We start from the raw sequence: 14,328 nt of genomic DNA on the forward strand, positions 1-14,328 counted from the left end.
ATTCACAATTTTTATTTTATCATGGTTTTAACATACCATATGTTTCTTAAGGGCTACTAGTTACAAATCAAAAAGGGGAATGGACCATTCATGCAACAGTCACGCTCCGGTCTCAGGAGGTTAAAACTCAAGTTGTGCTTAAATATGGGTTAACTAGTGGAACATTAGCCCTTGACTGAGCTCTTTATCGAAGGAGACATGTACGGTAGTGAAAGTGACAGAAAATGATTGGGAAAGAGAGGAAACCGTATTGCGCAGGCCAGATTTGAACCGGTGCCACTTGCGTGAGCACCTCCGCTCCATGTACCTTGAGACTGTTTGCGAACCACTGCGTCACAGCTCTTTTATATGAAGCAATGCAAAATAAAAAGTTTGAATTTGCCACACTGTTGTCTTGTTGATGTTTTCATCTGGGAGAGCTGTGATCTTCAGCTGTGTTATGCTGTGCTAACAGAGGGAACGGATGATGTTTGACTTTCCCAACCCGTGCCCTCCCATTCTGTCCTCCTCTTCCTGTTCTCAACCAGATTATTATTTTCTTTCCATCTATGTGTGTTTACTGTACCACCACAGCTGTCAGCTCCAAATTCCATCCATCCAGCTAAAAACCAGCTCAGACAAGCATACACTGAAGGGAAGGGAGGGAGGAGGCTATGTGGAGCAGTAAGCTTTGAGGATTGTGGAATTGGTAGTAAAGTAGACACTCAGTTTATCAGTTTCTTTTGTGCTGATCAGTAACTCCGTTCCTGCTCTCACGGTTGGGCAGTGGCAGTTTCTTCTGCGTGAAGATAAGTTGAAGGTGGAGGCACATCCTGTATTTTTGTTACGGGTCACTATACTGTGAAATCTGTGACCTCTGGGCAGAATGTCTGTGCTGTGGAGAGACAGGAGTTCCAAACGCTCTGAGTCCATCTACGACATGCTGCAACTGGTGAGCATAAGCGTGTGTTTCTGTGTGTGTGTGTGTGTGTGGGTTTCTGTGGAACTTAATCAAGTGTTTAACAGCTCATGAGCTCCATTTTTATAACACATTGTATGTTGTGACACATGTGGCAGCTTAGTATGGTATATACAGTATGATGTACATCGTTATGCACCAGTTTCAATTGTTTAAAGGAATATTCTGGGTTAAATACAATCTTTATGATGCTGGCAGGTTACCTCTGAAAGTATTGTATATTTTCTAAAAAACGAGTTCAGAGTAATGTATAAATGTTTAAATTTGTAATTATCACACGGTATCAAAAGTACTGTATAACCATTATTTCGGCAGTATGATTACACTTAAGTGTTGACATGGGACTTGTGTGATAAAGTAGCTTGCCAACCCAAACTGTACAAAGCTGTATCCAATCTTTCAACTTTTATCATGCCCAGCTAAAATGTAGCTGAGACCAGGAAGGGACATAGTAGAACACTTTACATGGAGCAAACTCGACCGACAGCTACAGGTCATTGACGTGTAACCAGAAATTCATCCATCTAGATAAGAAGTCCTTTATGTTTTAAACAACTTTACAGCTCGAATAACAAATATGTTAATTACAACAAAAATGCATTGATTCACTTAAAAGTAAAGATTGAGAGTACAGTGAGGAAATAACAATGGAAGTGAACGGGGCCAATTTTTTTTATTTTTTTTTTTAAGAAAAATATATTTTTATTGCTGTATCAATATGCCACAAATACTGTCAGTTGAGCTTAATTTGTATTAATCCTGAAACATTCCTTTTTAACAAAATTACAAATGGATAATTTCTGCTTTTAATCCCCTGGAATGCTTGCCCCATTGACTTTCATTGTAAGTGTAGTACTGTAAACGTGTTCTGTTCCCTATTCAAAACTGATGGGTTGAGTCCAAATTATTTTCTGTGGTAATCAATAACATGCCACAGATGTTAGTCAGACATTTGCCAATATTATTATTTTTATATATATTAAACTTTTTAATCACTCTTCTAAAAGGGTAGAGTCTGAATTGTGGAAATATTAAGGCATTGTGTAATTTTTGTGTACAAAGTTGGTTAATATTTCAACCCGTTTTATAATGTAATAATACTGTATACCGCATTTAAGCACTTCAGCAATTATTGCAATATAAAAATTGTATAAATGCACATGTCTATTGCTGATTTAGCTTAAACTGCATTTTACCCAAAATATCTTTTTTTAACTGCTTTCCTCCATTGCTCCGCCTCCCTTCAGTATGTCCAGGCTGGTTAAAGCATGCTAATGTGTGCGGGCTCTTTTTACACACAAGATAGGCCTATGAGGTATCATTTGAAAGATTAGAATATTAACTTTTCAAAACCCATCACTTCTGCATTTATAATATTAAAATAACACTTAAGGCCTCAAAAAATTCATATTGACAATTAGCCATCAAATTCAAATGTCTCTTATGCTCCAATAACTGCTGCTGTAAGCCCCAAATAGCTAAACTTTATATCTGCTTTTACCTTAGGAAGTTCTCTTAAATGAGCCCTTGTTTCCTTGTCTGTGAGCTTGGTTGTGTGAATAATCCATTGTTATATCTTGGATGTCCAGAACAAAATGTCATCCAGAAGGAAATGCATGTTTATCAAATTATCAGAATGTTTTTGACTCTTGATGATAAAATGTTGACAAAATGATATAATCTCCACTTTCTAATGACACCTAGCTTCTAGTCCACTCAGAGGCTAAGATATTCAGTGAAACAACAAAGTTGGTGCTTGAACTGAAAATTAGACTGAATGTCTATGGATGAGCACATCTGTGAGGGCAAAAATGCATTAGAGAATCACTTACATTTCAGATCTGTATGTTGTGATGGAGAAAAAAAATTCTTATGCTTTCTGACACCTAGTGGAATACATTTAGTCTTTTCAAAATGAGGTTGAGTGAACCGAACCAGAATTGCATGTTCACAAATAAAATTAAAAACAATAAAAAAATAAAATTAAAAAAAATTCTGTTTATCATAAGATTTTAAACAATATTATCTAATATTAAATATTATTATTTTGGCGGTTCTCCTGAAAATGAGACCAATTTGTCCAAAGTATGTGTGAATGGTGAGCCCAAAAATGAAAATTCTGTCATTTACCCAATTTTGTTGTAACATTGTTCCTCTGTATATCTTTTCCATTTTGGGTGAACTCTCCCGTTAACTAAAGCAAAATGTTGTATTTAATTTTTGTGTGGACTTTTATTAGTTTCCTTTCTGCTCTCTGGAAGCTAAATGCTTCATATGAATGTGTATTTTGAATCAGAAATGACTCGCATTACCAAGAAACATTCAGTGAAGGTAAAATGACACTATATCGGAAAGAAGCTTTTAAAAATACACATGCTGTATATTGATCTGTGTAAGAGTGTTTTGGAAAGTGGCAATCATAAATACTGATAGTCAAGGAGATGATGTACTCTTGGGAAAACTTGTTGACACTCTTCGATGGAAAATCCTCCCATCCCCGGATTTCCCAAGAGGAGACAAACTGTTCAGTCCTGAATTAGAACAAGGCATTTAAGCAGTCTGACATGGAGCCTGTTAAAGTTATTTACCTCACAGGAACTTCTAATTACACTGTACCCAGCCATGTTTTCTTAGACATGATGTGCCTTGTCTTTGGAGTTCAGCCAGAGCACTGTAGCTGTGTGCATGTTGGTGTACCTGAATGTGTTATGCTGCTCTCGGAGTCTAAATGGTCCAAATAATTGTGTGGGTATGTGCATGTTGCAAGTAGAGATTTTAAAAGCTGGGTTTAACAACTGATTGTGTGACCGAGACTTCAGTTTTCCAATTCAAATGGTTTTTTGCATTGTTTTTCTCATTCAAGTATTTTATGCATTTGTCAAACTGTTTTGGATTAACCAAACCATGTTTGAACCCATTACACACACTTGTACTAATGTCTCCTCACGTACTACTGCCTTTGGTTTCCATTGAGTTTTTTTAAATGGTACTCTTTCTTTTTTACAAAGGGATGTTTGGTTTAAATGGACAAGTTGAGGATTAGTCTAGGAAGTGTGAACTGTTTTAGTTGAGATCATGTGTCCTTTTGCCACTCCTTCATGGCGGAATGAAGGCCCAGTTTCTTGTTTCTCTTGGTTGGTTTTAAGTTGTTTCTGCTGCTGAAACTAGTTTTTAACCCACATTTTTCCATTTTGTTTCTCTCTGCAGAGTACAGGGCAGATGACTGCTTTCTGCCATAACCTCCATGATATAAATTCCACTGAGGGTCCTGTTTCCTGTTGTTCCTCTTCATCCACGTCTTCCTCGCCTTCATCCTGTGCGCCCAGCCCCATTGTACCACTGCCTGTCCTCTTCACCCCCCGCCAGCTCTCTGACGCAGATAAACTCCGTAAGGTCATCAGTGAGCTGGTGGACACTGAGAGGACCTATGTTAAGGTAAGTATCTAGTGCTGCACAGTTTTAATGTCTATTTGTATTAAATGTTTTAAAGGGATAGTTCACCAAAAAATTATAATTCTCATAACTTACGCACTTTCATGCTATCCCAGATGTGCATTTCTTATGATGAACACAAATTAAGATTTTTTTTTAAAAATATCTCTGCTCTGTAAGTCCTTTTGAATGTAAGTGAATTGTGGCTAGAACTTTTGAAGCTCCAAAAATCACAAAGGCAGCATAAAAGTAGTTCATAAGACTCCAGTGGTTAAATGTATGTCTTCTGAAGCGATGCAATCACTGAGTGAGAAACTGAATGTGAAATTTGAGATTAATAGAAATAAAGGATTTAAATATTGAGCCGTTTCTCACATACACCTATACTGTTGCTTCTGAATGCATATATTTAACCCCTGGAGACGTATGGATAACTTATGCTGCCTTTTATGTTTTTTTGTTTTTTTTTGCTATTCACTTGCATTGTAAGGACCTACAGAGCTCAGATATTCTTCTAAAAGTCTTCATTTTTGCTAAAGAGAAAGTCATACACATCTGGGATGGCATGAGGGCGAGTAAATAATGAGAATTTTCATTTTTGGGTGAACTATCCCTTTAAGTTTGATTTTATGTAAATGAACAAATGTCTCACAACATTAATGAATTTATGGCCCTTTTTACCACTACACATTGCATTACAATATTTAATATTGTACAATACAGACTTGAAAATGCATAGAACCATTTATTTTAGCTTAAATGTATTTTAGCCATTACCATCTATACAGAAAAAGAACAACTGCTGCATGAAACTACTGCAACAGTAAAGGGTAAAAGATACACTAAAACCAAAGATGAACAAGTCTAATTCCTTCTCTTTTGTAGGACCTGAACTTTCTGATAGAGCGCTACCTGAACCCTCTGCAGAAGGAGAGCTTCCTCTCACAAGATGAGGTGAGTTGCATGCAGTAGTTTCATCAAATTATCAAGTCATGCTATAATTTATAATAAAATGTATTTCATAATTATTTAAAGTGATCATAATCCCAAAAATTACGTTTTAAAACACAAAAGATGTTTGGCAGAATGTTGGCATCAATCAATCAATCTTTGTATGATTTTTGAAACCCATTTGAATTTATTCTCCAAATCTGTGACTACTTTTAGCTGGATGTGCTTTTTGGGAACTTGGTGGAGATGGTTGAATTCCAAGTGGAGTTTCTCAAGACTCTGGAGGATGGAACCAGATTAGTTCCAGATTTAGGCAATCTGGAGAGAGTGGATCAATTCAAGGTGTGGTTATATTTGTAAACACTTATGCCCTTGCAGTTTCATCAATAATGTAATTACCACCAAGTAATGGTACTATAACCTCTTGATTGCACTTTTTATTTTTCTCTCTCGATGATCTCTAATGAAGTCTCTTCTAACTTGCAGAAAGTTCTGTTTTCTCTTGGCGGATCATTCCTGTACTATGCAGACCGTTTTAAGCTCTACAGTGCATTTTGTGCCAGCCACACAAAAGTGCCCAAGGTCCTGACCAAAGGTAACGCCACCATGCCACTACACTCTCAGAGACTGATTTGCAAAAAGCATTAGCACATACAGCTCTATTTAAAGTGCAGGAGAGCCTTTGCTTTCTCGAGGTATCTTAAACATGCCATTTTAGTTTAGCATTTTAAGTTTAAGTGCCTACATGCATTGAGCTCTACTTTTTTTTCCTGAAAGCCTAACAAACATAGTTTATTCAAAGCTAGAAGCAGAAAGTTTTTTTTTGCTTTTTTCTTGCATGCTATACACACCAAAGCATTTTTACTGAAGGATTGCTGTTGATGGACCATTCTTGGTTTCTTGAGTGCTCTATTCTCTTTCTGTATAAATGGCATTTCTTAAGGCAATCCGTGTATACAATAGCACTCTCACTGATGTAGAATGATTGACCGGCATGAACTCTGTGTGGGAAGAGTGAACCTGGTTTTACAGACACTAAAATATTTCAATGAATGATATACATATAGTTAAATGCATTCAAGTAAATAATGAATCATTTAATTTCTCCTATGTTTTTGATGCAGCTAAAACGGACCCAGAGTTCAAGGCGTTCCTGGCAGAGAGGAACCCCAGGCAACAGCATTCATCCACACTGGAGTCCTACTTGATCAAACCCATTCAGAGAGTCTTAAAATACCCACTTCTGCTGAGAGAGCTTTATTCTCTCACCGACCCTGACAGCGAGGAGCACTACCACCTGGATGGTAAATATGGAGATCTGAATACTAATGTTGCATAAAACATTGGCTAGATCTATTTTTAGTGTAATGTAAAATAACTCTCATATACAGACGTACTGAGCAAGATAAGCAGGTTTTAATTCTTTTTTTTTTTTTAAAGGGAACATTGAATGGATGACAGGATTTTGCTTGCTTTAATAGTATCTAATATTAATGGAATTATTGTACTTCACAATCAAGAGATCATTTACTGTACATAGAAGTCTTAAATGCACGGTAGAAAACACTGTCTGTTTAATACTAAGGGCCATACAGAGAAAATGGAAATAGTCATGTAAAACTAAATGACAACTGTCTTTGGTGCAAGAACCTTTGACTAATGTAAAAAAGGTGAAAAAATGCATTAATAAAAAAAAATATTTTTATGCGCAAGTGTTAATTGTTGTAGTAATGAACAACGTGACTATCTGAAATAGGAAATCGGATTACAAAAATCAAGTAAATTTTTAAATGCGTAATCAGATTGTTTCTTTTTATGATTACGCGAGTACATATCGATTTCATTTTGAACTTGTAATCCAAATTAGATTTCAGAAGTAATCAACCAACAACACTTACTCACTGTGTAATTGTCTTTAGATCATGCAATCTATTAAATGCTGTCTCTCTTCCTTTGTAGTTGCTATGAAAGCCATGAACAAAGTGGCGAGTCATATAAATGAGATGCAGAAGATTCACGAGGAGTATGGAGCTGTTTTCGACCAGCTTATCAGTGAGCAGAGCTCTGACAAGAAAGAGGTAAAATGCCTCCAGTCTCCAAGTAATCTTTGACTTGTAAAACTTTGCAAAGCAAATTGATATCTTTTTATACTAGTAGTTAGTTCCCATAAAGACACATTATGGCATTATGCATTCTTGCTACTCAGGTTGCTGATCTGTCAATGGGTGACCTCTTACTGCATGACACATTGGTCTGGATCAACCCAACGTCTTCCCTCATGAAGGGGAAGAGAGACCCAGAGCTGGCTGCTTTCGGTCAGTGCACTTGAAGCATTTCTTTCCAAAATGGAATCCTGTTCTCTTATTATTCTGTTACCTACAGCAATGGTTTCCTACATCTGAAAAAGGCCAGCTGTGTCTTTGGGCACAATGGCATTAGAGGAACCACCTTGTCCAATGGCTCTTAAAGCATTATATTTGCATCTACAGTATAAGTATTTTGATTTCAAATTTGATTTTCAATGATTCCAACACATCATTTTGGGGCTTGTACCTTCCCGCCATCCCCCCGCACTTTTTCGCCCTGGATTTCTTGCCCTTAGGCTGGTTCTGCATTGCATGCATCACATTAGCTGAGATACATACACATCTATTTAGAGCTTAACAAGGAATGCATCAGAAAAAGGATAAAAGGGAAGGGAGGAAAAACAACACAGGGTAAGTGTGGCATGTGTGGTGGTGGCGGCCTGGGCTGGTTTTACGCTGCACGCCTTGCTTTTTTTTAATCCAATACACACTAGTTGACACATACACACCTATTGAAGAGGAGGAGGAAAGGGGGGACCAACACAGGCATGTGGGGAATGTCCTGGGGGATGGGGGTGTGGGCCTTGGGCCTTGGGCCCTGTGCCCAGCGGCATCTGTCCCTGACTGCCCGTTATGGCATGACATGGGCAGGGAACTAACTTATGACGTGGCCAAGGAGGGATCAGAGGCAGCCTTATAATCATTTATTTCTATTATTATTTTGCCCTCGTCCTCCAACCACCCCTCCCCATTCTTAATGATTTGAGTTTATTATTATTGTCATTATTTGTTTTTACTATAGTTATATCTGTTATACATTTCTAGATGTTCTTTTGTTTTTATGCTTCCACCCCAACACCCAGATACACTTACGTACACACACACACACACACACACACACACAAAATATATATATATACATACAGGAGATAGAATTGTCATGTTGGTATGTTTGTTTGCCTTGGTTATTTTGTATTTGTTACATGTAAATACGGTCACATTCCTTGTTTGCATAATAATAATAATAATAATAATAATAATAATAATAATAATAATAATAATACAAATTTAAATGAATAAATATAAAAAAAATAAAAGAATGGGACATTTCAAAAGGATTCTTTTGAATGCTTTGAAAATGGGTCATTTTGCCAGTGTTGTAGGTTAGAAAGGTTTTACAGGGTCATGTTTTTATTCAAACTATACTGAAAAGTGCCCCAAGCTTTTGTATTCTAAATGTTCAGAGTTGCATATGGAGTCTTGTATTAATGTTTTATTCCTTTTCTCTTTTAATGTTCCTTCAGTTTTCAAAACGGCAGTTGTTTTTGTGTATAAAGACTGCTCCAAGCACAAGAAAAAAATCGTAAGTGCTTTTTGCTTCATTATTCATTTCTAGAAATGACATAGTCTTGCAAAGGTAGTTTTAAGATCTAACAGCATAGTGCTTTTAAGAGGTGTGGGTTTTTTTTTATTATTGAAGGGCACGTGTCAAGTGTGATACAGGGATGCCTTGTACTTTATTATTTCTACTGTCACATCTGCTCTTCACATGGCCAACAAAACTCTGTAACCAATGAGTCAGAGACCTTTCACATATTTGTGAATTATTTATATTGCTTCTCATAGTCTGATATTCATACAAATATAATGCATATACAATCCCTTAAAATTACTTCTGGTTTACAGAATATATTTCTGCAAAAAGAACGCATTACAGAAACCTCCCATTATGGTCAACCGTTACATTTTTATATTTATTTATTTTTTTATATACCGATATCTAGTGTGCAAGGTGGACGATGGCCATTATGATAGCGCTAATATCATTTATGAAATTAATGATAGCAAATGAGATGTACACAAATTTGCTCAAATGAAAAAATTATCAATGGCGATATAGCGGTCTGTCACTACTGCCTTTACTACATCCTGTCTTTAAGATCTGACAAAATAATTAAATGATAACAAATAAGATATACAGAAAATTGCTCAATGAAACCGTTATTGGCTGATATATCGGACTTGCACTACTGCAAGAATTTCTTCTTTCGGCTGCTCACTTTAGGTGTTGCCACAGTGGACCATCCGAGATCCAACGGACCATCTGTGATCATTTGACAAGAATTTAATGATAGCAAAAAGTCCTAATGGAAATCACCATGATTACTAAACACAAGATTAGATTCTAGAGTTAGGGGCTGTTCAAAACAAACACATAATTCAATTTTTTTTAAATAAACGTGATGCAACAAATGGAACAAAATGCACGTGTCTTGAAGCATTTTAAAAGTTAACGTTCATCAAAATGACGCAGCTTCTTAAAAACGGGGTGCTCTTGTGAGACCCTAAGAAAATGGCGAGGCGCAATGCAACGGTCAAAGATATCAAATCGTATGTTTTTCATTGTAAACAATTAAAAGCAGCATAGACCGATGCAAATACACGTAGAGTGAACGGCCCCTCAGGATGTTTCTGTAATAAAGCCCCTGGTCTGTTTTCTGGTCTCCTCAGGTAAAAGTTTGTTTTTAAGTTTTAAGTGGATGTGCTGTATTATCTAAACCTGTGTTTGGTATTATTTTTGTCTCAGGGTGGATCTCACAGAGCATCAGTCCTTGATGAGAGAGACCCATTTCGTTTTAGACACATGATTTCTACTGACGCTCTCCAAGTTCGCAACCTGCCTAGTGAGTAATGTTATACCAATCATTCCAATGAGCCCTTATCATACAGTACTTGACATAATATATTTACAAAAAGTTTGCTTGGTTGTGGCCTGTGGAACATTTGTATGGGATCAGGCTGAGATTTTTGTTATTCCCTATTGATGAGGGGGCAAAAGGCCATCCCTCAGAAACTGGGTCAACCTAGGGTCTGTACTCCGATTCATATCCCTTGGCTGAAGTTCACTAACCCTGTTCTAATCTTGTGGGACTTGCTACAGAAGATGCCTTGTATAACACTTCTATATTTGCAAGAACTTTTGTACGGTCTACATCATTTGTCCAGTTCAGAGGTCATTCCTGTTCAGGGTTTCCCACAGTGATTGTCCACTTATCTCTAACTGATATTTGTTTTTACTCAGATTCAGATGGCTCAGCAATGTGTGAGATTATTCACATGAGGTCAGAATCTGAAGGGAGACCTGAAAGGACGTTTCATATCTGCTGCAGGTGAGCTGAGTTCTAGAACTCCACACAACAGTCCTGAGAGCTGACATAGATTGAATGCCCATGAGGATTATTTTTATTTCCTCTAATTTTATACTTAAACCCTCTACAGTCCTCTGGTATAGCACAACTCATTGGGCCTAGGGGAGAGGGGGACCACAAATGAAAAATGTGTCTTAGGCACTGTGAATTATAGTAACAGCTCTGGTCCCAAGGTTACTTTTAATCTACTGTGTGTATTAGGGTAAATTCAGATCCCCACAGTGATTAGGAAGTCAGCTACTACAAACATGTTCCTTATTATTTCAGAAAAAAGAACGTGTCAATTTTTGTTTTCATATTGAACAGTATATCCATTGCTTAATCGTGTTAAACCCAACAAACTTCCTGTTGTGAAATGTTTTGCTAAATTTCTACTTGCGGTGTCTTTCCTTAAAGGCAGTTTTTCAAAATGTTTGGTCACGCCCCCTTTAAAACAAGAAAAACGTTAGATATACAAAACGACACTTGTGTTTGTCTGCCGCGGGTGCATTGAATGTGCAATGGTGTGATGAATGTTAGCGTTTGTCTGCTGTTCGCGGAGCATTGCAAGAGATGTGAAGAATGTGAGCTGCTTTCTGAAGGCGATTTATTTGGACATACATGTACATTGCCACCTAGACTGAGAAGGATATAGCTGCAGGCAGAACTCCAAAAAGGGGTGGGAGCTCCTAACCGCCAGGAAAAAAAAAGATGCCCCTAACCCTTTCCCTTACCTTAACCATCTGTTGAATTGATGCTCGCTTTTGGAGTTGGTGCAACCCTCTTTTGGAGTAGCCCCACCCTCTTTCTGAGATTCCGCCCCCAATTAGAGTCTGCGGTTATATCTACAGTACTTGCCTAGATTCAGCATCACGCAAGAGCAAATGTTCGCAGTTATCGATACCACTGTAGAAATGTGACTTCGCAGTCAGCCATTATTTTTTCCGCAAGTGAAAACGTCCAATTATAGGGGATTATTGAGATAAAGCAAGTAATCTTCAGCTGATCATTTGATCTCAACATGGTGACATTCATGAATGTGCATCCAGCACCATATGCAGAATAAAGCAGCTTTTTCTTTAAGACTGATTTGACTACAGTCTTCATCGCATGTGGGTGTACAGCATTTTAAACATGTTTTTAAAAATGTTTTGTTTGAACATTTAGCAATTAGCAAAAAGTGTGTGTATAATAAATATATATATAATATATATATAAGTACTTTTGTGTTTCTCAGTTAAGATTCTGAATGTGCTTTTTACAGCTCTCCAGAGAGTAAAAAAGACTTCCTGAAGACAGTTCATTCCATCCTGAGGGACAAACAACGACGGCAGTTAATGAAGACCGAGAGTTTACCTCCCAATCAGCAGTACATTCCCTTTGGAGGGAAACGGCTTTGTGCTCTAAAAGGATCACGACCCATCATTAACAGAGCGGGTAGGTCGGGCCGTCTGATGCAAATTGAACATTGATTAAATTTTTTTCACCATCCTTATCTCTGTTCCTCTTTCTGTGTTCCTGCAAGCTACCTATTTACTCCACATAAAATTAATGAAGGTCCAGTTTTTTCCCATGGTTCCATTAGGGTGACCTGATTATTATGTAACATATTTAAACCATGTGAGTTCTTGATGTAAACAGTTTACCGAAAATAACCTTGCAGGGAAAAAAGTATTTGTGCTAACTTCTCCTGCTTGTCCACAGTTTCAGCCCCATCTCGAACCCTCGGCCAACGGAAGCTGATCCGGAACCGTTTCACCATTGACACGGATGTGATTTTCAACGACGGCTCTACCCAAGACTTGCCACCAATCACCTCAACAGAGTCCCTGCCATCAAAGGTATCCTCTTCACTCCAGAAACCCCAACAACCAATCAGAGACACAGACCGCTGGGTGGAGGACCAGTTTGACCTGCAGCACTACAAGAACGAGGGCGACATGAAAGAGACTGACATCCTCAGCGACGATGACGAGTACTGCAAATCTGTCCGGGGCCCTTCTTCTGAGCCGAGACTGGAGGAGTCTTTTGAGGCCCTTAGTGTGGAAGGAGATGAAGAAAAAAAAGACAAAGATCTCAGTGAACTCTCAGAGGACAAGCACTCCCTGAAATCTCACGCCCCTTTGAAGCTGACCCTTCTGAGAAAGCAGTGTGCAGTGGAGGGTGTCGCCTCAGAGAGGGACTGTGAGGTCATTTGGGTTCGTAGAGATGATTTTAGCAACAGCTGTAACAGTGACATCTTCTGAGTGGAAAGGGAATAGGACCTTCATCAACGGGGAACAACCAGATCCTGTGAATTTATATGAAAGTACTGAAATAAGAGTGTGCGAGAGCAGTGACACTTTTGTTTATAGACTCGTGAAGCAATACACAAGCCTTACATGAGAGATTGGGTCATATTACTACTAAGTCCAAGCCTTCATGAACACAATGCACTGACAATCCTGCCAGAACTCTGACCTGTGCACCATACAAAAAAAACTCTTTCGTTAGATGTTTCAAACCACTCCACCCTATTGAGTCCACACATCACAAGAAATGTTCACAGAAGCCCACTGTACAGCCAATTTATTAATCAAGGCTTCAAACTTACATGGTGCCTGACATGCATGTGCAGATAACAGGCAGCTACACTTTCTTTTAGTTGATGTTCTTGCCAAAACGATTTTATTTTGTGAAAACATGGGTCAATATTTTACGTTTTTGAACTGCAGTTCAGTTTGTGCTTCATATCGCCTCTACCCCTCTTTATTTAGTGATTTGAGACTTAATTCTTGGTATACTCTTGCTAGCTCTTTGTAATGGCACAAGTGATTTGTTGAGAACAGCAACAACTTTAGTATTACATTCCCTGGAAATGACCCAACAGTCTCTTAAGTAGCTAGATACGACCGTTCCTGTTACAAACCCAACCGTTCCTCACTTGCTGTCTTTGATCATTTGTTCACAGGTTTACCAGCACCCCAGTATTAAAGAATGATATTTTTCTCAAATACAAATGATACAGATGTTTCTCTGCAATGTAATTTAGATTTTTAGGTTAGGAAATTAAACTAATCATAATGCTCTCTCAGCCATTTAAATAAAATATGCATTATAAATCTGAGCACTACCCCTACAAAGTGATGAGCAACCATTTCCAGTTGATCATGTAGCGGATTTGTTCTTTCGTAATTTATTGCAGTCTATGAGAAGTTTAAACCTTCTGTGATATTTTGTACTGTATATTAGTTAGGTTTGACATGGAATGATCTAAAAAAAAAAAAAAAGAGCCATGTCAGTATATTTTAAACATGAGAGACGCCCTTCCACTTATGAAATGCAATCATCACTTTTCCTTCAGCAATGAGACCCTTTTCAATGATTCTGTCCGAGGAAACATTTGTTGTATTTAAAATTTACAAACTCCTTTGCTTTTAACTCTCTGCCTTTTTGAGACGGCATATGTTCATACTGTGGAAGCAATTAACCTAAAATAAATTTTCCTAATTTA

General features: G+C 37.7%; 1 protein-coding gene across 1 annotated transcript in view; it reads left to right on the forward strand.

Annotated features, from left to right (window-relative positions):
* Positions 1-14,328, forward strand: part of LOC127636722 (rho guanine nucleotide exchange factor TIAM1-like) — a 71,615-nt gene extending 57,287 nt beyond the window's left edge. Inside the window, exons 16-27 of the mRNA XM_052117411.1 lie at positions 4,166-4,393; positions 5,276-5,344; positions 5,558-5,683; positions 5,828-5,936; positions 6,466-6,645; positions 7,301-7,419; positions 7,548-7,656; positions 8,952-9,010; positions 10,235-10,331; positions 10,730-10,817; positions 12,100-12,272; positions 12,540-14,328. Of these exons, the coding sequence (XP_051973371.1) occupies positions 4,166-4,393; positions 5,276-5,344; positions 5,558-5,683; positions 5,828-5,936; positions 6,466-6,645; positions 7,301-7,419; positions 7,548-7,656; positions 8,952-9,010; positions 10,235-10,331; positions 10,730-10,817; positions 12,100-12,272; positions 12,540-13,081 (1,899 nt within the window). The 3' untranslated portion in view covers positions 13,082-14,328. The remainder of the gene's footprint in view (positions 1-4,165; positions 4,394-5,275; positions 5,345-5,557; positions 5,684-5,827; positions 5,937-6,465; positions 6,646-7,300; positions 7,420-7,547; positions 7,657-8,951; positions 9,011-10,234; positions 10,332-10,729; positions 10,818-12,099; positions 12,273-12,539) is intronic.

The sequence above is a fragment of the Xyrauchen texanus genome, chromosome 44, assembly GCF_025860055.1.
Source record: "Xyrauchen texanus isolate HMW12.3.18 chromosome 44, RBS_HiC_50CHRs, whole genome shotgun sequence".
Lineage (NCBI taxonomy): Eukaryota > Metazoa > Chordata > Actinopteri > Cypriniformes > Catostomidae > Xyrauchen > Xyrauchen texanus.